Source organism: Notolepis coatsorum (assembly GCF_963971535.1).
Source record: "Notolepis coatsorum genome assembly, chromosome: 11".
Classification (NCBI taxonomy): Eukaryota; Metazoa; Chordata; class Actinopteri; order Aulopiformes; family Paralepididae; genus Notolepis; species Notolepis coatsorum.
In genome coordinates, this window is record NC_140175.1 from 41,178,061 (window position 1) to 41,203,408 (window position 25,348).

Consider the following 25,348-nt stretch of genomic DNA (forward strand, 5'->3'; position numbering starts at 1 on the left):
CTCACATCTATTAGCACCTTAGATCTTATTCGCATACACATATTTAATATGTATTGATAATCTGCTTAATTATATATATAATTTTTATTTGATTTTTTACTTATACCGGGAACTCAGTATGGAGTATTGCACATTGTACAGAATAGACTTAGTTAGCTATATATATGCACATTGTGTTATTATTACCGATAGAGTATACATGTCTCACCTGTCTGGCTGATAATTCTATCTAGTTTTCTACCCTTTATTCTCATATAAAAAAATATATATATAATATTTCTTTATTGTCATTTCCATTACCCTGCCTACAACTCCCCTCCCACGACCTGTGCATGACATCTGGATTTCCCGAAGTGGATTAATAAAGGAAGATCTCATCCCATCTTCAAGGTGGATACCATTTCATAATGGGGACCCTGTGAAAGGAAACTTTCAGACTAAATAGAGAAATCTTAAAAACTGAAACACAAACCAGTTACTACACAAGAACTTCTGCTTTTGAGCAGTTCAACAAATAGATACACCCAACTTTATGTGGCTGGCCTTGCTTACCTGAATAAAATCAATCAATCTTGAATCATACTGTAGCACAACCTTGAGTCGTCCTATTTTATTTGAGTTTAGTTAAGTTTAGTCCAATTACACAGAAAATATCTGAATAAATCAAACCACCATTGCATTAACCTTTCAAACTGAACTTTATTAAAATACAATCAAATCTGTATTCAATACAAAGAACTAAGGTCATAAATTAATCCAGCGAAGGACATGGTGTAGTTTCAAATGACTTAACAAAATGTGTTAAAATGTCCCATTCGGAGAGGAATTCCAAGCTCTGCCCAAGTGTGAGCATGTTAAAGTGTGTGTGTGTGTGGGTGTGTGTTGCCGCTTCTGAGAGAGGAGGACCCGAGTCTGCTTAAATTTAGTGCCAAAAATCACATTAACCATTTTAACACCATTCCTGTTGTAAGGGACATTGTTAATGAAATAACCAGAGGTTTCACTATGTTTGATGCCAATTCTGGTGCACATATGCCTGATGTGCTACATTACGCATGGCTTTTAAACTTGTATCCATATGTCCTTAAAAGCCTATTAAATGTCTATAACATCTGAATGTCATAATTCATGTGAGATTTGAAGTGGAATCAAATGAAGCATGTTAACCTCTTAAGCCCGGAGCCCTATTTTCTGAAAATCTGCCTAAAATACATACCGGCGGTACCTAAGTAAATGGAATATTGCTCCACTTCTACAAGGTCCATTTGCATGTTCTTGGTATCTAGGGACATCTATGGACCTCAGTGAATGTATTCCCGGTATCAGAAATAGTGTCTATTACTAGGCTTGCTTAAATTGTGATGAAACAAAGGAGAATATGAATTATGATGTTTCTTTGACAGTGAATAACACCATGCAAAAAATTACCAGACATGAAAAACTGCCACTGAGCTCATTCAGTACCTTCTTGAGATCACGTGTACAGAAAATCTAAGAAAATGAATAAAGGGAAGATGATTAAACAGAAGGTTTTGTAGATACAGTACTGAATTCTCCCATCCGGACCAATGCAATTTGAAATATTATTATAGAATATAGAATAGCAGGCTTATAAATGACCTTATTATAGCCAATTCACACATTTATGGATTGTGCCAAATCTTATCTTTCAAATGCCCAAATTCAATTTGGATTTAGTATCACCAGGCATGCATAAGAACAGATTAAATCTACTGTATGTACACACTAGGTTTCTTATTCTTGCCAGAGTGTCGCCATTTTTAAACTGATTTCAAATCCGATTGTTGCTAAATGCTCAAAATAGGAGAGACAAACGAACTGCGCTCCAATATATGCCAATAACATTCAGTTTTGTGGTATATTATCCAGAGTAATAAGATATTTAAAAAATGCATACAGAAGTAATTAGATTTTTTTGACCTAGAGGCCTCTGGGAAGTGTATTTAAAAAAAAATGTAAACGCTAATTGAAAGCTCTGGATGTCCTCTTCAAAATGGCGTAAAAATTACTACAATTACCGACGGTCACTTTTTCAAAATGGCTGACTTTCGCGATCACGACAACAGAAAAACTAAAATCGAACTAATAACATGTTAACCTATTGGTAAACTAACGTATTGATGATAATATACATTATAACTGCTGTTATGACATGGTTATGATGTTTATACTTGAATACGTTTGAAAAATTAAACAATAATTTTGTCAGACTGTCTGTAGAGCTTGCTTTATGACGTGATGTCATTGGCGGACCGCACAGGCTAGAGGTTAAGTGTGTGTGTGTTGTATTGTGTGCAGTAGTCCAGCCATCATCAGGCAGTGTGGCGTATCTCAGGCGTGAGGTTGATGAGGTTGTTGCTGGCCTGGGCCAACTCTGTGATGGACACTCTGCCTCTCTGTCTGATGAACTGAGCCACAGCATTCAGCTCCTCTGGGGTGATGGAGATAAACTTCCCTCTGTCATCTATCACACCTGCAGAGAACAAGAGAGAAGTGAACATAAGACCTGAAGATAGTTAAAAGGCATTGAAGTGAGAATCAGAGATGGTGTTTACCGTAGAGGCAGAGACTAATATACACATGGATCAATACAAAGGTCACACTGAATATCCTAGCCGACAACCCTGAGTGATGTCTTCACAAAATTAAACAACTCAAGAGTTTTTTTTTTAAGACTAAGGACTGGTTTCACAGTCATGGAATATGTTTAGTTACGTCCTAATAAGCTACTTTCAATGGAGATCTCATTTAGGAGAGATACTTCTTAGTCTAGGAATATGTTTAATCTACAGTATACGTCTATGAATCCAGCTCTAAATCAAGTTGCATACTCCTACACAGTGAATGATACTCCCTGGTGACAACTTGCCAGCATCGAGGAGTTCACAACTGTGCTAGTAGGTAGGCGATGTAATCTGCATGCCTCCAGCTCCTCTTCCAGCTGAATTAGATTAGACTCAAATGTATTGCCATCGTACAGTACAATAAAAAAAAAAGTGGCATCCAACCAGAGTGCAAGGCAACAGTAAAGTGCATTAACAATATAGAGAGTAACAAGTGATTAAATGGAATGTATATAACAAAGCTACTGAGTAAATATGCTAATCTGATGTATGTATAGTATTATTATGTACAGTGATAAAAGTATAAATATACTATGGTAGTAAGCCATACAGGCCAGTGGTATAACTTATTTTACACTATCTTGTTATTATCTAACACTCAGGAGCAAAACAGAAAGAAGCATTTTATGCAAAGTATTCTGTATTTCTGTATGACAACTAATAAAGAAACTTAACTAATAGAGTAGGCACTAGCCAGCCACCCAAACAACTGCCTCTTTGAAATGCTGTGGTCAGGCAAGCGATACCGGAGTCTCATGGCAAGCACAGAGAGACTCAGAAGGAACTTCTATCCCCAGGCCATCAGGATGCTCAATGAACAATGAAGAATAACAGAACATCAAATACACCCACAACACACACATCCACACGCACACACTCACTTTAAATAAACAACACACTGTAGCACCCACTTTACCCACTTTAGACACTAACACACACTTTATATTTATTGGCATCAATCCCATGCACCTCGCCACAAGCTAAGCTATACCTCACCATTCTACACTGTACTGTATAATAGCTGACGGTATAGACTGTACAGAAGTATAGACTGTACATATACTGTATTTAAGCATTACATCACACGCAGGAGTGGTTTGTGACCAATAAACCATGCCTAGGGGTGGTCGTTAGGCCCGAGGCGCAGCTTGAAGTGCATCCAACCAACTAACACATCCAACTGTGTATTATTGGAATGATTGATTGAAAATTTTATTACCAGATGCAGAATGGGTACAATACAGTACGGCTCAATACACACAATTGTTAAGGGAATGCAGACCTACTTTCCATAGAACTTCATTCTTAGATGCTTCTATATAAAGTAGGTAAAACAAATTAAAAGGTTTTCTTTGCCCTATAGGAAAAAAAACGTTTTCTTCGCACTATTTTTTTATTTATTTCTTTTAGCCTAAACTTAACCAGTTGGAAACCAGGGGTACAGTAATAAAATTAGCAATCAACCAATCAATCAATTCAATAGACCATGCTCACTTAAAACAGCGCTGCTTCTCTCTCAGTCTGACTCCCCCGCTGTTGCAGACAGGAGTGTGTGTGTGTGAATGTGAACGTGTACGTGTGTGCGTGTGTGTGTGTGTGTTTGTGGGTACGCCAGCGTCGGACAGTGTGAGAGTGAACGCTGCAGTCAGTGGGAAGGAAGTAGAAATTTAAATCAATCAATTAATCTATCAATCAAACCGCGATTTTTCTTTTGTTCTAGATTGACTCAAGACCCATCAATTACATCATCCAACATTGTTTAAAGGACTAACACATTCCCCTTGACAGAATCGCTTCATATTTAGTCGTTATGGTGCTTTCAACATAACCATTTGTTGTCCGCGATCTTGTTTTCTCCCGGAGTGAGCCGGGGAGGGTTATGTGATTCGGTTGTGGGCGGGTCCTGAGCCCAGGACCGTGGATTGTTGCCAATAAAGACGTGTGAATGGCCAATCAGAATCGAGAAATTTGCATGCCGTTGTATAAATATGTATATTGAACATTTGTGTTGTTTACACTTGTTTACAAACTTGACTTTCTATTTTACAGTACATATACTGTATATTAAAACATTTTGTGTTGTTTAGTTGTTTACGTACTTGACTTTCTATTTTATACTTATATTTAAGCATTACATCACACGCAGGAGTGGTTTGTGACCAATAAACCATGCCTAGGGGTGGTTGTTAGGCCCGAGGCGCAGCCGAGGGTCGTTAGACCCCCCTAGGCATGGTTTATTGGTCACAAATCACGACTGCACGTGGTGTAAAGCTTTTATACAACTGCCAGATTCATCCAACCTTATTTCTATACAATAAACACACATTAATCGAAGATTTATTGAAAAAACCATCCGCCAGAAAAAGTAGTTCCCACAACTCCATGTGGAAGCAGCTTGAAGTGCATCCAACCAAACTAACACATCCAACTGTGTATTATTGGAATGATTGAGAGAAGTTGCCTCATGTGGAAGCAGCTTGAAGTGCATCCAACCAACTAACACATCCAACTGTGTATTATTGGAATGATTGATTGAAAATTTTATTACCAGATGCAGAATATAAAGTAGGTAAAACAAATTAAAACGTTTTCTTTGCCCTATAGGAAAAAAACGTTTTCTTCGCCCTATTTTTTTATTTATTTCTTTTAGCCTAAACTTAACCAGTTGGAAACCAGGGGTACAGTAATAAAATTAGCAATCAACCAATCAATCAATTCAATAGACCATGCTCACTTAAAACAGCGCTGCTTCTCTCTCAGTCTGACTCCCCCGCTGTTGCAGACAGGAGTGTGTGTGTGTGTGTGTGCGTGTGTGTGTGTGTGTGTGTGTGTGTCACAGTGTGTGTGTGCGTGTGTGTGTGTATGTGTGTGTGTGTGTGTGTGTGTGTGTGTGTGTGTATGTGTGTGTGTGTGTTTGTGGGTACGCCAGCGTCGGACAGTGTGTGAGAGAGAACGCTGCAGTCAGTAGAAAGTAGGAAGGAAGAAATTTAAATCAATCAATTAATCTATCAATCAATCCGCGATTTTTCTTTTGTTCTAGATTGAGTCAAGACCCATCAATTACATCATCCAACATTGTTTAAAGGACTAACACATTCCCCTTGACAGAATCGCTTCATATTTAGTCGTTATGGTGCTTTCAACATAACCATTTGTTGTCCGCGATCTTGTTTTCTCCCGGAGTGAGCCGGGGAGGGTTATGTGATTCGGTTGTGGGCGGGTCCTGAGCCCAGGACCGTGGATTGTTGCCAATAAAGACGTGTGAATGGCCAATCAGAATCGAGAAATTTGCATGCCGTTGTATAATATACAATTTTACACTATCTTGTTATTTTATCTAGCACACTCTCAGGAGCAAAACAGAAAGAAGCATTTCATGCAAAAGTATTCTGTATGACAACTCATAAAGAAACTTGAACTTGATATACTGTAGATAATATAGTATACAATGCACATAGTGGGTATGCATACAGGTATGTAAACATGAATATACTGTATGCAAATATATTCATATGGTTAAAATAGATAAAATATATACTGTATATACAGTGTAATCGTACACGGCATGAATTTGGGAGTTTTTAAATTCAGTTCTGCATGCAAAAAAAAGTTCAGCCCGTGCATTCCGTTAGTGGTTAAAGTAACATTGTATTAGTTCGGTACACAGTGCATACTGAACCGAAGGACCCGTACTGAATCGGTTAGGTACGAATACGTGTACCGCTACACCCCTAGTAGGTACCGTAATTTTCGCACTATAAGCCGCACCTGAATATAAGCCGCAGCAGCTAAATTGAATGATGTGTACATATATAAGCCGCACTGGACTATAAGCCGCAGGTGTTTTAATGTTTAATTACAGTCTTCCCACCAGCATTGGGACACAATACTGTTGGACAAATAACAAGAATTAACTCATTTACAAGTTGTATTAAGTTTAGCAAATAAGGGAAACGATAAATAACATTTCAATGCAGTCAAAAAAACAATATTTCGATTTTTTACATTTTCGAGTTTAGTCACGTCGAGTCACATATAAGCCGCACCGTTATATAAGCTGCAGGGTCGAAAAATAGGGAAAAAAGGCGCGGCTTATAGTCAGAAAATTACAGTAGTTATGATTACAGTGTAGGCACTAGGCAGTGGAGATTTGTAGACTAGACAGGGTTTCCCATTAATTACCTAGACCTAGACTTTAATTTACTTTTTTTTTTTTTATATAAAGTTTGCCAATAGGGATGCATCAGTCGTATTGGCAGTGGTAGTAGTCGTAATAGTAATCCACTATATTTTTTTATTTTCTAAAAAATAAACCAGTTCAACACAGGTAACCACGTTTGCTTCATTTCTTTGATGGCTCAAATGTATGCTCTAGTGCTCTGGTTCCCAAACCTCTCCTCGAGACACCCCAGCCGTTCCATGTATTTGTAAAATTCCACCACCAGCACACCTGATTCAACTAATAAAGGGCTAGTTAAGTTGAATCAGGTGTGCTGGTGGTGGAATTTAACAAATACATTGAACGGCTGGGGTGCTTCGAGGAGAGGATTGGGAAGCACTAGTGATTTTGTATTTTGAGCACAAAGTTCATCATAGATCTAGCCTCTTCATTTTGCTCTCAAAGTGCACCAGATTTATGCATTTAACTTTAAAATGTACAAAAGAATATATATATGTTCCGGGGGGCATGCCCCCGGACCCCCCTAGAGGGTCGGAGGTTCACCCCTCATAGCCTAAATTCTGTGGGAAACACTGCTAAAGATTTATATATGCAGTCATTCTACCACATTTTGACGCTCCAAGTCACAAACCAGGAGTCAAGGAACTCTTTTGGGTAAATCTTCCACTAGCAATGCTGTGGATCCACTGCTATGACACAACCACATGCAATGGCATAAAGACCAACAATAACCTAATAACCTTCAGCCATGAACAAGCAAGTCAGCAAAACCATGTTCATCTAAACCGTGGCTTTATCCATGCCTGGATTAAAAAAACAAGCCTAGTTAAGCCGGACCTGGATAGATGCCAGTGTGCCAGTGTGTTTCAACAAAGGGGAGTGGAGACTCACGCATGCGTATTTCAACAGTGGGGAGTCAGTCAGTAACAGACGTTGCCTCGTATAGAGCTCAAACAGGGGTCCACAGCCCAATGTGTATAACTTTGGGTCCACAGCCCAATGTGTATCACTTTGGGTCCACAGCCTAATGTGTATCGCTTTGGGTCCACAGCCTAATGTATATCACAGGGATTAAAGCAAAAAAAAATCTCCTGACTGAACTTTTTTTTCAGGGCAAGTCATATTCAAGAGAATGTAGTGTATATCAGCCTATGATTTATGGCAAAGTCAATCCTGTTGGGGTGCGTCATATAGCCTAGGTGTGTATCCTATTTAATAAAAAAAAATCCGTAGCCTACAGGGTTAATTTAAGGCAGGTTGGTCTTTAGAATTATAGCCTTATAATTGTGTTTTCGTTAGAAGGCTATAATAGCCTAATAATAATAATAACAACGTGTTTTCAGCAGATGTTTCATGACAGTGCCTGCTACAGAAAAGATGAATCACTATCAGGCTAAATCCAAACTTTGATTTGATTGCAATCTTTAGGGCATTTCAACTAGCTATTTCTAATGATTGCTGTACATTAACACATTCTGCGCCACGCAGTATGCCCATCTTATACCACTCTCTGCCAGTGCTGTAACCCTATGGAGTGGCTCACCTTCTTTGCAGGGCTATAACGTTTTAAATATTATAGCTATATCGACATTACTATGGCCCATTCAACATCGGGTATCCATCGTTCCGGATGTGGGAACGTTATATTTTTCCATTCATACATTGTCGTGTTAGTACCGTCGTGAATATAAGTATGTTTTTAGAGTGTATAGCAGTAATTCCTAGAATGCGCGTTATAGGCCCAGACGCGTATTATACATTATCGATTGGCGTTTCGTTCCTATACACACTATATTAAAAAATTCAAATGCATATGATCGCTATACATTATGCTCAATCATGCGTGAAGGAAAGGGGGGGGGGTCGTTTATGATTCCTTGATTGTCACTAACGGCTTTCTTTAGTACGACACCATACGTTGATCGGATAGATTGCAATGAAATAAATGGACAATCGAGCTGGAATTAACGTTAGATTCCTCTTACCTGTGGCCGATGCGTCTGGAGAATCTTTTTTCCAATTATTTGATTTCGATCTGCTAGATCCATTTTCCGTTTGTATGACGCAATAAACGCCGAAAGCATATTGATTCTTGCTTCTCGAAAGCGATCCCATGCACTCGAGTGTGTATCTTGATCCACGTTACAAGATATCTCGGCCGGAGGATTTCCCCCGATGCACAGCTCCACATCCGGTTTAGAGTGGAGTGCAACTCGCCCAAAATCCACCAGGCGGCGGTATTGAGGCGTTGAAATATCAGACAGGGTCCAGCTGGCTCCCGGAGCCTTCCTGGATGAATTGTGAATGCCAATAGCGAATGAAGGAAATAACGATCATAAAAACGAGTAAACTCGTTGTTGGCGCTATTCGATTGGCGGGCAATAACGAGTAAACTCGTTTTTGGCGCAAGATGTGTTAAGACACTCTTGTAGGCTAATTTGCTTGTGTGACATAACGTTTATAGATTTAGGCTATATAGTTAGGCCTAATAACGTCAGCTTGTGTGCCCATTTGTGAGCTCCCGCACAGACGTGATGGAATTCAAGTTCAAATTTGTATTGATCACATAGGCAGGCTACACATGGCGTAGGCTACATGTCAGTGAGATTCATTGTTCTTGTAGGCTCTCTCTCGTATTATTGTTATAGGCTATTGTCAAGAAAGGAAGTACATTATTTTCAATCGTGGCTTTAATTCGCAGTCTCCTAGCAGCTTCATTAATCCCGATCCCTCTCAGCCACAGCATAACTGAAACCGGCTATGGCAAAAATCATAAATGGACTACTGGAAATAAAATAGCCTATAACATTATAAAGGATATGCTATAGCAGGGGTTCCCAACCTTTCTTCCCCAGAGCCCCACGATTCCTTGGAGACATAGGAATATGATATTGTTCTGAAGGTCCAGATTAATACCTAAAGTCCACGTTTATTATTTTCTATATATATATATATATATATATATATTGTTTTATTTATACAAGATAAATATTATTTACTGTAGACCCGATAGTGTTTTGTTGTTCGCCTGTATGCTCCTTGTATCACGTGGATACAGCGTGCACCCATTGGAACAGAGAAAGTTACTGTTAGTTGTGTATATACAGCGCAAGCCACTCAACACATATTGAACGGAGAAAAAAGATAACGTTAGTTGGAGAATAAAAGTGAGGAGAGAGAGGTGTTTTGCTACAGCGCTGTGGTGGTAACGTTAGTGCCGTTATTATTATATTAGTTGGAAACGGTGTTGTGGTATCGCCAAGGGAGAGGAGGAATACCATACTCCTGCATCGATCTGCCGACGGCGACGTGCAGAGGATAACTGAGACAGAAGAGACGTTTAGACTGAGTTCGGTTGCGGTTGAACTCATATAGCAACCAACGGACTGTTTGCTAGTTAGCCCCAGTATAAAGGGCTAACGCAGCGGTTCTCAACAGGGGTTCCCCGGCACACAGGGGTTCCGCGGATAGCTGCCAGGGGTTCCGCGAGATGCCTGGCAATGTTCTTTAAAAATATAGAATAACAACAGTCTTATTTTGAAAATCCTATAGCGGGTCTCATTTCTGCCCACGCGCAGCTCCAGCTAAATAACTAGGCTCCGAAAGCTAGCAACATTTAGGTCATTATGATACTCTTATTTTGAAACTCTGTGGTGTCGTGACTCATATCCGCTCTACAGCACACAGCCAATAAGGATGCATCTCAACACAGCAGGCTGAGCAGTGAGCTTAGCGTCTCTCAGCTCAGCAGTAGTAGCGTACTCTGGATCTGGAACGCGGACATTGAAACACAGCAAGGATAGTGTTTTTGCGACCCAAAACAAATCCCTGCTGTTTTATTCCGCAACGGGTCAAATGCATATAACATGCTTTGCAATCCTTGCCATTCCTTTGTGGCCACGTTGTGTTTAAGACCGGAATTAATGTTCCTTTAGCATAAGCTAACAACAAGCCCTGTTCAGAGCGACAGAGAACAGCAGGGTGGGGACTTGGAAGGAGGACTGGGAAGGAGGGGGGGGGGGGGGGGCATTCTCCCTCTATGTGTGTGCGTTTGAAAAGATATGATGAAGTCAGACTACTATATTATATTGAAAGTAAATGTACTGAGGGTGGACAGACAGATTATGTTGATATTTAAACATAAAAAATACAATACATAATAAATGTATCCATGATCATGCAACATAAAACAATTGCAGGAACGGTTTGGGAGAGGAAGGTGTTTTAGGTTGCGTGTTCCAAAAAATTTACTTAAAGTTTAAAGCTCAATATATCAAAACGTGGCACTTTATAGTGAACATGCACTTTATAGTGAATCCAAATTATTTTTTGGATTACAGAAAATTATCCCTAAAGTGCTATCTGATGCAGCTGCACTGTTTTCCATGAAAATACCATATTTGGATAAGTTTGACCATTTCTAAAAATCTGAAAATCATTAAGTCACTCTGGATAAAAAAATACTTTACAGACAACATTGAGACAAAGCTTCCTGACACATCTCCATCCAAACTCTTGGAAGAACTTACCCCTCCCCCCCTCCCCCCCATGCTGCTATGATGCCTGAATTTCCCCAAGGGGATCAATAAAGGAATATCTTATCTTATCTTTGAAATCTCATCTGATACCACCTGGAGAGCTAGTTTCAGAGTGTGGTGCTGAGTACCAAGTATCTCATGATGCTGCAGTTAAGGTGTTGATACCATTCAGCCCCACATATCTGTGTGAAGCTGGCTTTTCATCCATGACAGCTCTGAAAACAAAATATAGGGCCAAGTTGAGCCTTGATGATGACATGCGTGTTGCCTTGTCAAAGATCTCCCCACGTATTGACCGTATTATTAGCCAGCAGCAGCGGACCTCGCATTGAGCTAGAAATGTCCACTGAGTGAACGAGTGCTTATTTTCTGTATTTATTTATATTTTTTGAGAAATGGTAACTTGGTGATCCTTTTCTGTATTTAAAAAAAATACATGATTTTCTGTTTTTGAGAAATTGTCAAACTTATCCAAATATGCTATTTTTATGGAGAACAGTGCAGCTGCAACAGATAGCACTTTAGTGATCCTTTTCTGTATTAAAAAAAAAATACATGATTTTCAGTTTTTTCTTAAATAAACATTATTTTGAAAGCAAGCACTTTTGTCATCAGATTCAGACAACTTTATTGATCCCGCGTGGGGCAATTCATATTTGCAGATTCACCAACAAGCAACAAAGACAAACAACAAAACATCTCAACGACAGCACGGCAAATAAAGAATCATTGTATCATCATTGTAGCAAAAAAGACAGGACCGAAAAAGTCTTTATCGTATGTAGGGGTGCCCTGGAATATTTTATTGAACACAGGGGTGCCTTGGCAGCAGAAAGGTTGAGAACCCCTGGGCTAACGCACCATCCGTTACCCGAAGCTCTGGCGTTTTTAGACTGTGGGAACCCGGTCCGTACGAGACCCCCTCTATATCCAGCGACTACCCGACGGTCTTCCACGGTTACCGTCTACATCAGCCTCTGGAGTAGGAACTCCAGACCTACTCCAGAGATTGTCGTCTCCGCCCTCATCTTTCTCCTCCGGACGTTATCATCCACTCCTTTAGGCAGAGAAAGTGTTAAGGGAGCCTACTTGTAGAGCGTACTGTCCTGTGACTATAGACCCTACTGTTGTGGTTGTTGTGCCAGGCAGGGAGGCTGTGTGCTGGAGAGCGTGAATGCAAGTCTTGTGGCTAGCTTCTGATTGATGGCGAGCTAGCACCCTTTTCCCCATTACTTTGAACCATGAACTAAAAGGCTTGTTATCATACAAACAAGGGACTAAACACGTTTTGCAATTATGCCACAACAATGTGGAACGCCCTACCCACAGGCGTAAAAAAAATTTAATCCTCAGTGTTTCCCACAAGATTTAGTGAGACTGTGGTCAAAATTAAGGGGCTAGATCTATGATGAACTTAGTGCTCAAAGCACAAAATCGACTAGACACTAGACTAGAGCATACATTTGAGCCATCAAAGAAATTAAGCAAAAGTGGTTACCTGTGTTGAACTACCGGTAGTTTATTTTTTAGAAAATAAAAAATAGACTGGATTACTATTACGACTACTACCACTGCCAATACTACTGATACATCCCTATTGGCAAACTTTATATTTAAAAAATATATATATAAAAAAAAAATTATATAAATATAAATCAAAATATTATATAAATAATCAAATTGACGGAAATCCGTCTCAAGACTGAACGCTTTAATGCCTGTACCCCTGTCCGCCATTTTGTGTACATTTAATATTAGTTAATTAATAATTTAGTATTTGTCAATCTCATTATTTAAATACAGTCAGGGTTGTGTAGCCCCTCAGCTACAGATATGATATAGGCTACTGGTCCGTCAGCGAGGAGACACAGCGGATAGTCATTTGAGAATAGGCTATTATGGCCAAACGAGGGTATAGGCTATAGCCTATAAATATTAAAGATGTGTAAAGATACAAGGACAACACTTAGATTAACGATCAAGTTAGTTTACTGTATGCAGGATTCGCAGGGCTCCGTGTCTGTCCCATGCGTTAAAGGCCTATATGTAGGCTATGCTATTATTATAATTTATATAGGCTACCTAATACCGACATCAGAATAGATTGTATGCCTCTACAAATCCTATTATACCAGGTAGTTAATTGACGGAAAATCCGTTGCGAATCAAATTGACAGAAATCCGTTGTACAACGGAGAACTTTAATCCCTGGTATCACTTTGGGTCCACAGCCTAATGTGTATCACTTTGGGGGTCCCGAGAACCACTGGTTCAACAATTACTACTAGTACTGTATGTATACCATGTACTACTATTATCGGTAGAATATACTGCCACTCTATTATTCTTATTAGGTTATATTCTATTATTATTATCTATTACTACCGGTATTTGTATATATAATTATGTATAGTTTATATTATTATTCATAATTTTATATTATTTCTATTTCTACTAGTATTTTTTCCTGCCGGTATCTCCACTCCCCCGTCCCCCATGCTGCTATGATTCCTGCATTTCCCCCAGTGTTTCCAACACTTGACTTGAACTTGTTTTTCATAACGAGAGTCCACTCCCCTTAAGTGTTTTCTCTGTATTGAGACAGCAGGAAGGCTGAGAGGGAGAGGTTATGGTGGGATCTGATCCCAGGTTCACCACTACACCACATCCAGGGTTCCCAGACATTGCCAAATGAAATTCAAGTACTTTTAAGTACTTTTCCAAGCACTATTTCTTTTATTTTCAAGGATGTCACTCGAAGGATACAATTCACTTTTAAATGCTGTTTTTTGTCTTGGTCTGCTTGCCAGCTAGAGCAAGATAGAGCATCACATGCGAAGAAATTAGGAAAAGCAGTTTGAGACCGCGCAACAGCGACTCGTCAGATTTCTATAAAAAGACAAAAAAAAAGATTTCTTGATTCAGAACAATTTGATCATGGATGAACAAAACATTCAATGCGAATGGTTGATTTGAATTTCAACTACTTTTTAAGCACCTTGTTAACACATTGTGCACCAAGAACGGCGTAAATCGGTATTGCCCACCATTCGTTGAACGCCAACAACGGCGTATCACGTTTGGGATCAATATTTCATTTTTTCGCCATGGCATTCATAATTCATCCAGCCTCCCTCCGGAATCGCAGCCGGACCCTGTTCTGATATTGCAACACCTCAATACCGCCGCCTGGTGGATGGTCGGGCGAGTTACACTCACACCAAACCGGAAGTGGCGATCGGTGCATGGAGGAAATTCCTCCGCCAGAGATATATTGTGGCGTGGATCAATATACACACTCGAGTGCATTTGGATCGCTTTCGAAACGCAATAATCGATATGATTTTGGCGTTTATTGCGTCATATAAACCGGAAATGGATCTAGCAGATTGACGTCAAATAATTGGGATCTTTTTCCTCCAGTCTCATCGGCGAACGGTAAGAGGACACTAACGTTACTTTCAGCTTGATTGTCCATTTCTTTGTTTGCAGCTTGATTGTCCATTTCTTTGTTTGCAATCAGTCTGATCAATATATCAACCAGTGGAGGTTTCTCTATGACAACACGTGAAACACAAATTCACTCATAATTATTATTCATTTATATATATATATATATATATATAATTATATATTTTTTTTAAATTATTATTTTTTTATTATAAATGTTTTCCTCTGTAAAAAAATGCCAGTGAATTTCTTTTTCTTCAAAAATGGCCAAAAGTGACAGCTCTGAGCTCTTTGGTCAGGGCTGCAGTCAGTCATGGCTAGCTGTCAATCACTAAGTGAAACCTTCACTGCACAGGCAGTACTTTTCATTCTATTATCCAATCAAAATAGGCTATTTGAGTAATCTAAGCACTGCCTGTGCAGATTTGCCTCACACCACCCATGAACGCGGGTTGAATGATTGACAACCTTCAAATCCAATCAGAGATTGCTGCATTGCACAGTCAAAACAGCTGCAGTTCCGTAGGTTAGGTTCAGGGGAGGAAATTAGGCCACTTTACTCGCCAATTGCGAGTATTTTTTACGTTTGGCGAGTAATTCATGAAGAGCACTCGCCAGTCTGGCGAGTACTAGTAATTACAAAACAAAACAAAAAAAATCATTCTGCAATCTACTGATTCGCTCACTGGCACAAACCGAACTCTGACCCCCCCCTTGATTCCTCCCATTTGCGCCACATAATAATCAGACCATAACCAATGAACATCATCGTTGTACAGATGCGCTCTAAGCTCCTCCAATGAACACTCATTTTCTAGAAGATGCCGCCCACCTAGGGGAAGTGGACAGACCACTGCGCGCAGACCTACAAACTCCTGCCACCGGCAGCCGGCTTGACAACGTAGACAAACTTACAAAAACACATCAGTGGATGAAAATAATTGCATGTAGAGTCGTCGCTTTCGGATATCAGTGCGGTCTGACATGGGGGCGAACAACAGCACGCAACGCGTCTCCTTCGAGTCGGATGAGAATGACAAGTCAACCAGCATTAGCCGGCTAGCTACCTAGCATGTAACAAGCTACCATAACGCGCATTCAACATAGTGGACTATACTGAGCGGCTTTGCTTAAATGCAGCCGAGTGACATTTTATTATTACCGGGTTTCCCCCCATATCACACTCGCCCATATGCCCTTCACAACGGTGATGTTGTCATACTTGGCATTCAGAATACACCTGCTGAACCCCTTGCGTTGTCGATTCGGTTCCAATGTATTGTCATCTTACAGCACAAGTACAGTACAACCAGAATACATTTGGCATACAACCAGAGTGCAAATGTAACAAGTCAAGTTCAAGTTGTTTTATTTAGCTATTACATTACAGTGAAATGCTTGGTTCTTTCACTGCCCAACTCAGTCCAACCTAAACCAGCCCAACCCAGTATTGATTGATTGATTGATTGAAAACTTTATTAACAGATTGCAGAATGGGTACAATACAGTACAGCTCAATACACACAATTGTTAAGGGGATGCAGACCAGAGAAGGACTTTCGTCTTGTTTACATCAGGGTCCCCCATTTCAGTCCTGTTTGCTTAATGCCTTGTCCACTTCCTCCACACTCCAATATGCCCTTCAACCAGGGACCGAAACTAGAGAGCGCCACCCGCCATTTGCGCTCAGTTTTTACGTTTGGCGCCTCCCACTGAGACGTCTGAGCGCCGTGTGGCGTCAAATCAAATAGTCATGTGAAAATCGAAAATCATGATCCAATTATTTAGCGGAGTTCTCACTCGCTGTCTCAGCACAGACATGAAGCGCGCACCGCGCACTGCTGCTGCTACCCCCTCCTCACCTGTTGCATGTAAACAGAGGCTATTGCCTCACCGTGACGTTAGTCTAGTCAGTGTGGGACCTTCGTGAGATAACGTTAGCTACCGTTACAAAATGACCCAGTCAACTATTCACTTAGTTTAATACATGACTTTGAGGCATTGTGTAACGTTATCCAGCCGGCTAGCTACGGATAGCTCCTGACATCAACAAATCCATCAGCAATAGTCCAGTGCATAATACCTCCGTTGGCTAGGTAACTAGTCACTACGAAATGTCGCAGTAAACTAAATAGTTCACTGAGGCGTTGTCCCAACGCCATCCAGCAGTAGCTACAGAAAGCTCCTGGCATCAATGTGGCTACAACAACAACATGCGTATTCGAGTCCCTGGTTTACATCGCATGAGTGAGGGCTGCTGACTAGGGTCCAGGTGCAGCGCCGGAGAATTCTTTTGCATGCTGAATGTAGCGTTTAGGGTCCAGCTGCACCCCCGGAGAATCCTTGCTGGAGCTGGAGGCCACTCGAGTATACACACAGACAGTGGAGCTGTTTGCAGACAGCGAGGTGGCGATGTCTCGCAGATAACACAATCACAAGTATGATTATATAATATATATATTTTATTAAAAAAAAATTTTTATATAAAATAATAATAAAAAAGTGTTTTATCAAAAAAAAGTTGGCGGGTAAGAAATATGCTTGGCGGGTAGATTCTTCCCATCTACCCGCCACTGGCCGGTGAGTCAAAAAGTTAATTTCGCTCCCTGCCTTCAACCCTGCTCCTGTCAAACCTGCTCTTTCCATTCCCTCCATCATGTCCCCCCTTTCTGATGAATATTTCCTGCACTTAAGAGTCAGACACACATTCCTAGTAGTTGAGCTGTGATGAATGAATGAATGAAAACTTTATTTAACAGATTGCAGAATGGGTACAGACCGTACAGTACGGCTCAATACATGCAATTGTTAAGGGGATGCAGACCTGAGAAAGACTTTCGTCTTGTTTACATCAGGGTCCCCCATTTTCAATTCATTTTCAATTCATCATTCAGTATAACCTAGACCAGCCCAACATCTTTCACTGCCCAGTTCAGCCCAACCCAGTCCAGAATAGTTCCCTCTTTCATGTTAATATGTGATTTAATGATGTAATATTTTGAAGAGTAGAGACAGTGTGATTAATTTACTATGATTGAAGATCAATTTAGACGAAGACGTACAAAGAAGTAATTATCACAATTAGCGATTTTTTTTGTCTGGTAAAAAATCTGTTTGGCTGGTAAAAAAAATCAGATACTCGCCAGTTGGCTGGTAAGCCAAAAAGTTAGTTTCCTCCCCTGGTTAGGTTTAGCTGGGGCCAATCTCAAGTTTCTCAAGTTTCTTTATTAGTTGGCATACAGAAGTACAGAATACTTGTATACAAAATGTAACAGAAAGAAGCATTTTGTATAAAAGTATTCTGTACTTCTGTATGACAACTAATAAAGAAACTTGAGAAACTTGAGATTGGCCCCAGCTAAACCTAACCTACGGAACTGCAGCTGGACTGTTTTGACTGTGTGCAAGGCAGCATTGAAAGAGCAAGCTAGTAGTTTAGTAAGCTGTACAGCTGTAACAACACAGTAGGCTAAATTAAATTTGCGCCAACATTAAGACCGAAGTATAAACCAGCAACTGAGCAACATGAAGAAGTGGACTTATGCATCTGGATCAGAAAAAAGTAAGTTACTCTTAGGAACACGCCCCAAAAACCTACAAAAAGAAGAACTATACCTTTTTTTTTATTTTGAGAGCTGCAGCACTTAAACAAATTACAAGAGCTTGGAAAAAACTTGAACCCCCGAAAGTAAACAAATGGTTAGAAACTGTAGAGGACATATATAGTATGGAAAAGGTAACCTACAAAATCAATAAGAATGAAAATATGCTGGGAAAAAGATGGGGTCTCTTTAAACTATGGAGGGGTACTAGTTGACAGACAGATCAGTCTTTAAGGAAGATTTTAAGTAACATGAAACAGTGATGATCTACTGATCAATTGTTGGGGAATACCCCTTAGGCCTACAGCTATACCTACAATGAAAATTCAAGCCTTTTTACTTATTATTATTATTATTATTATTAATTATTATTATTATTATTATTATTTTATTTAAATTTTTTGTTGGTTTCTTTTTTCTATTAATTTCTTATTTGTTTGCTGTTATTATTGTTGTTGTTGTTTGTTGTTTTTCTTGTATGTGTGTGTGTGGGGACGGGTAGGGATGGATGTTGGATGTGTGCCGGTCCGGGATCTATGCTGGTGCTCGCCCCTTTGTTTGTGTTTTTGTCTCTTGTTTTTTGTATGGGTGATGGGTACAAAAAAAAAAAAAAAAAAAACGTGTCAAGATTTGGAATATGCATATGTACATTTGTGTGTGTATGTACGTATGTAAGTATGGACAGGTGCAGTTGTGTATGTGTATGTGGGTACACTTACTATACCTAAATGTAAAATGTTTTTCTTTGACACAATAAAGTATATATAAAAAAAAAAAAAAAAAAAAGTAAGTTGGTGTTTGTAAAACGAAAGCCTGCTTAGCCTGGACACTAACGTGAGCTAACGTTAGCCAGCCGAATTGTTTAGAGAACAATACGTGTCCGTAACAGTAGTGTAGTTCTAACTTCACTCGGGAGACAAAAGCCAAACATCAATTTGATGCAACAAGCTGGCTCGCGATGCACATGGCTATCGTTTACATTTTCCATGGGATTAATGCACGCGGCTCGAGTCGGACTCGTCACATGGAGAAACTGCACTATTCAACGAAAGATGAGATCGATCGAGATACCGTCTTTATGGGTAAGTGTCTTGGCTTTAGAAGTCAGTTTGTGTAACGTTACTGTAACACTCCTCCTCTCTCCTCTCCTCTCCTCTCTCAGAGTTTCCAATGCTATAGGTCTATATGACAGGCGTTGTACTCTTAAAGAGTAATGTATATTTGTAGATCTGGTATGTCATAAATGTCTGGATGTAGCAGTACTGTCTATATCTCTGTATGTCATATATAGATGTAGCAGTACTGTCTATCTGTATGTCATGTTATGATGAATTGAAAATGGGGGACCCTGATGTAAACAAGACGAAAGTCTTTCTCTGGTCTGCATCCCCTTAACAATTGTGTGTATTGAGCCGTACTGTACCCATTCTGCAATCTGTTAAATAAAGTTGTTCATTCATTCATTCATTCATTCATTGTCCTTGTGTTACATAAAACCCATCTGTGGCCTCGTGCAGAGGAAGGTGGTAAATACATGTTAGATATTCCAATGTACAGTTTTGCATACCATTGACTCAGAATGGTCTGTTTTATTGAAATCGTCACAGCAGTATAGTTTGTTTATACTTCAGAAGTATGATATTTAAACATGGTCCCCAAAATGAATGGAAGCGAATGAGGAGCCTGACTCCTGGGAGGAATGGGGGTGTTGCAGCGTTGGGGATGTTTAAAAAATATAATTTAATATATAATATAATATAATAATTTGTGCTTCACCTAAAAATTGTCAGCAGCCTCCACTGATATCAACCCATACTAAATAAAGCCGTTACTGACGATCAAGGAATTATAAACGACCCCCCGCCCGCCCTTTCCTTCACGCATGATGAAGCATAATGTATACCGATCATATACATTTGAATTTTTTAATATAGCGTGTATAGGAAAGAAACGCCAATCTATCATATGCTTCAGGGCCTATAACTGAAGGAATTACAGCAGAAAAGCTTAAAACATACTTATATTCTCGACGGTATTAACACAACAATGTATGAATGAGAAAATATAACGTTCCCACATCCGGAACGATAGCTTCCCACCCTCCAGAACATTTACAACAAGCGGTGCAAGGGGAAGGCTAAGAGAATTATTAAGGACTCGAGCCACCCGAACAACTGCCTCTTTGAACTGCTGCGGTCAGGCAAGCGATACCGGAGTCTTAAGGCGAGCACAGAAAGACTCAGAAGAAGCTTCTATCCCCAGGCCATCAGGCTGCTAAACGAACAATAAACACTATGCAACAACCATCAAATGCACACAGCACACACACCCACACACTCACTTAAACAAACAACACACTGCAGCACCCACTCTCCACACTTTAGATCACACAAGCACACTTTATATTTATTGATAAAGGATTTGCACTACAACTCGTACACCTACTGTAAACTGTACTTAAATTGCACCTCATCCTATTTCTGCCTTGCACTATATAGTATTGTATATTAGTACACTACACAGTATTGTATATTATATGGTAACTCAGTTACGTCTACTCTGCATCGAACATTGTACATATGTCTATACTGAACACTGTGACCTCATTTTTTTACTTCTAATTTACATGCTATACTATGTTATTTTATTTCATACTTATCTTGTCTTGCAGTCTCTGGAGCGTAACAGTAAGAAGCATTTTGTATAAAAGTATTCTGTACTTCTGTATGACAACTATTAAAGAAACTTGAAACTTGAATGGGCCATAGTAATGCAGATATAGCTATAATATTAAAAAAGTTATAGCCCTGCAAAGAAGGTAAACATCTCCATAGGCTTACAGCGGTGGCAGAGAGGGCATAATGATGGGCACAATGCATGGCGCCCAATGTGTTAAAAGATGGGCTGTTTGAGGAATTCAGGGCCTCGACTTACGATGTATCAAGCACTTTACGAACCCTGACCACATCTGAGCACCCTTTTATTCAACTTCTAATCACACTGACCTGTGAGGGCGCCGTCAGCCAACAGGTCCTGCACCCTGGCAATAGCATCCTGCGTACGCATTCCAAAGTGGGATGCCAGATCCTCCAGGAGAACCACCTTCATGTCCTGTAGATCATGGTAAAAAAACAAACAATTTTTTTTTTTTTTTTATCCACTTTTTCTCCCATTTTCTATATTTTCTCCCATCCCAATTTCGTATCATCCAATTCAACCCTCCGCTGTCACGAACGCTGTTTCTTGCCTCCCACAAGCCGGCTGCAATGTGGACTAAGTCATACATAGCACAAGTCCCCTCCGGTACTTGAGGTAACAGCAGTCGCATCTTTTCACCTGTGCAGCTCGATCTCTCAGTGGCGAGGAGTAACGCGTGGGAGGCTCACGCTGCCCCCGACTCTTCCTGATTCTACTGCGCAGGCGCACCAACCGACCTGTAGGAGTCGCTGTCCACAACGCCCGATCCCCACCCATCAGTTTCCCACCCCCTAATACGCCCAATGTGTATTAGTATGGACGGCCAGCTAAACTGAAAGCAATGTGGAGCGCTGGGCTCGAACAGGCAAGCCCAGCGTCTCAGTCATTCGTGGCGAGCGCCTTGCCCACTACGCCACGTAGCCGCTGAACAAACACCATTTGTGTTCTGTATGTCTTGAGAAAGGTCTGCAGGCAGAGACATGGACTGAAATATCTATTACTGGACTATACTTCATTGTCCAGCTGTAGAGACATGTATATTATGGTGCAGTTGTGCTGTATATCGACTCTTACCTCAATGTACTGGATGAATTCTTGCAGAAGGTTGCGCGACTAAGAAAAAGAGAAAAAAAAAACACTTATTAACCTTCATAATAGACTTCTCACGCATTGTCGTCATTTTGACATCAAGCCCCAGTGCCTTTTTTCCACCTATGGTGTTTTCCTTTCCCTGTTAACCAGTAATGTTGTCCTTGATGCTGCATGTGGGGTTAAATTGCGTTTCACCAAAGGATTTTATGTTCTTTAACCCTTTCACTACCACACTACAGAAGGTTAACCCTTTACTATCACACTACAGACCATCCTCATTGAGCTAATCTGTAAAACCATGACCCTCAAATCCAAATTATTGATCTCCTTGGGGGATCATCCTCATTACTAACCTCATCCTCAGTGAGCTGCTCAGCCTCACCCTGGTCCTCGATGACGAAGGATGCTTTGAGTCGCAGGTACTCCTCTTCATCCTTCTTCTCCTGCTCCTCCTTCACCCGACGTTCCTCCTCCTCCTGAGGAGCGCAGTGGGAGGAATGATGGGAGTTATGATATGGTGGTCTATGTCAAAGGAGGAGCCTCTATGAGTGTGTGTGTGCATGTGTGTGTAGGTGGTAAATGGCTTCATCCTTCTTCTCCTGCTGCTCCTTCACCCGACGTTCCTCCTCCTCCTGAGGAGCGCAGTGGGAGGAATGATGGGAGTTATGATATGGTGGTCTATGTCAAAGGAGGAGCCTCTATGAGTGTGTGTGCATGTGTGTGTAGGTGGTAAATGGCTGCATTTATATAGCGCTTTTATCCAAAGCGCTTTACAATTTGTTCTTCACATTTTACCCATTCACTCACTCATTCACACACCGACGGCGGAGGCAACCATGTGTAACGGAGGTCCGTGAGTATATCCACAGTCACGATAAACGCGTGTGTTGAGAAGTGACTGTGGCAGTAAGCGGGCTGCAAGTTAAACTCACTTCCCCATAATAACAGGGTTAATAGACGTATAGGTACGGTACCCAGGAGTGAATTCACCTCTTAGACCGCACTATGTCGTCGCCCGTGGAGCGGGAGACCCGGGTTCAACTCTCCCTCGGGGCATCAGCATTTAATACACAATGCAGAGGAGTCCGATACGATCGGTCACACTCTGCTCATCAGGAGCAATTCGGGGGGTTAAGTGTCTTGCTCAAGGACACTTCGACACACTGCCCGGGAGGAGTGGGAATCGAACCGGGAACCTCCGGATTGCCAGACGACTGCTCTACCTCCCGAGCCACTGTCACCCCATGTGTGTGCGTGTGTGTGAGCATTCAATATCCTGAATAGGGACATGATAAGGCTGAAGCCCTAGGTGTCCTAACACAGTGGAGTGAAACATACATTCATACAAGTGTTTTACCTCTTTCTCCTCCATAAGTCTCTCCCTCTCATCCTCTTTGCGTTTCTCCTGCTCTCTCATCTCCTGCATCTTCTTCCTCTCCTCTCTCTCCTCTAGCTCAGCCTGTGAAGCACAACACAAAACCACTAGATTGTAATGGTTACATTCAAATGGACCGCAATTGGCATTACACTCCTATTGCAAACACTCAAAGTAGACCTAATTTATGGGGCCTAATTTAATTTTCTGCTTTGTGACAGAAAATAACATTCGGTATTCTAAACCAGAATATGGAATCGGATTCATATTTCCTTGTTTGACTCAATTAAGTGCTCATACAAAGAACAGCACATGTCTGTTTTGAAATGTTTAACAGTACAGAGGAAACGCTAATTAAATGTCCGTGGTGCCTAGACAACCAAAATCATTTACTTCAGTTTAAATGTTTGTGGTGCCTAGACAACCGAATAATTTACTTCAGTTTAAATGTTCGTGGTGCCTAGACAACCGAATAATTTACTTCAGTTTAAATGTTCATGGTGCCTAGACAACGAATAATTTACTTCAATTTAAATGTTCATGGTGCACAACCAAATCATTTACTTTAAACAATCTTTTCTTTATCTGCAAAAGCGGTAAGGACCTTCTGTCTACACTCTACACAGCATATGCAACCGATTTGGAGAGTGGGTGTCACACATTTCCTGAAAGTACACACAACCTCTACTGTCTTTATGTACTGTGTGTGTACACATAATATTCAAATATACGGTCTTAAGTTAATGGAAACATGAAAACATTTCTCATCTGATATTGTAAGCTGCATATAGGTAAACCCACCCAGTTACCAAACAGACATATACATCTAACCGCTTCATTAATTGTCAAACTACACATGTTATTTATATACCGTCCTGTTCTAAATGTGACGCTTTTTACGAAACGCCGCTTACTTGATCGACTGGCTGATCATAAATATGCTATCAAAACAAACAATATGGATTATGCAATGGCTAAACATCTTCAAGATGTTCACCAAAGTGCCTCCGTTTTGTTTACAGCTATCGGCATTGACAGTGTTCCGCTCACGTCTAGGGGAGGAAATAGACAAAGAATACTAAACCAGAAAGAAAGCCGCTGGTTCGATAGACTACAGGCCACCTCACTCCCAGGTTTAAATGACTATGGACATGTTGTCATTTCTATAGGCTAAGTAGGTTACTTTATTATATAGTATTCTTTTTATTTTCTTGCAATACTCATTGCTCTTACATTGTTATTTTCTCTATTATTTTTTCTATTCTATGTTTGATTTGACTCATTTCCTTATGTTGATACAATATTTTGAGTGTGTATATATACATATATAATGTATTCATTTTTTATTTTATATATATTTAGTATTATTGTATATTCCTTCCACGTTGACATAGCCTACCATCGGTTCCCGGTCGCGGCTCACGGCGCCGTGATGAAGTGACGTCATCAGTTTGTGCCGCTCTGTATCGAAAACTTAGTCCATTTCCGGGTTTTTTTCGGCGTGGCATTATGACGTGGCCTTGAAACTACACGCTACTTTTTATTTTGTCTTGATAAACCAATAAATGACTCAACCAGGATCGTTTCAATTCGATGCTAAATAAACTTTTACGCACGCTTAAAATGTGCCAGATATAATTTTACATGAGTTACATTTTTATCAATATCTTGGCAATTTTTTGTGCTAGAATGAAACGGAAAAGATTGGGAGGAAGTGACGAAGGAGGCGGAAGTTACTGCCAGAAAAAAAGAGTAGAACAAGCCTGCAC

General features: G+C 40.3%; 1 protein-coding gene across 1 annotated transcript in view; it reads right to left on the reverse strand.

The window, feature by feature from the left end:
* Window positions 1-685: 685 nt before the first annotated feature.
* ddrgk1 (DDRGK domain containing 1) overlaps window positions 686-25,348 on the reverse strand; it is a 34,735-nt gene continuing 10,072 nt past the window's right edge. The window contains exons 4-8 of the mRNA XM_084325450.1: window positions 23,562-23,663; window positions 22,558-22,680; window positions 22,187-22,225; window positions 21,421-21,526; window positions 686-2,494 (exon numbers count right to left, since the gene is read on the reverse strand). Of these exons, the coding sequence (XP_084181576.1) occupies window positions 2,334-2,494; window positions 21,421-21,526; window positions 22,187-22,225; window positions 22,558-22,680; window positions 23,562-23,663 (531 nt within the window). The 3' untranslated portion in view covers window positions 686-2,333. The remainder of the gene's footprint in view (window positions 2,495-21,420; window positions 21,527-22,186; window positions 22,226-22,557; window positions 22,681-23,561; window positions 23,664-25,348) is intronic.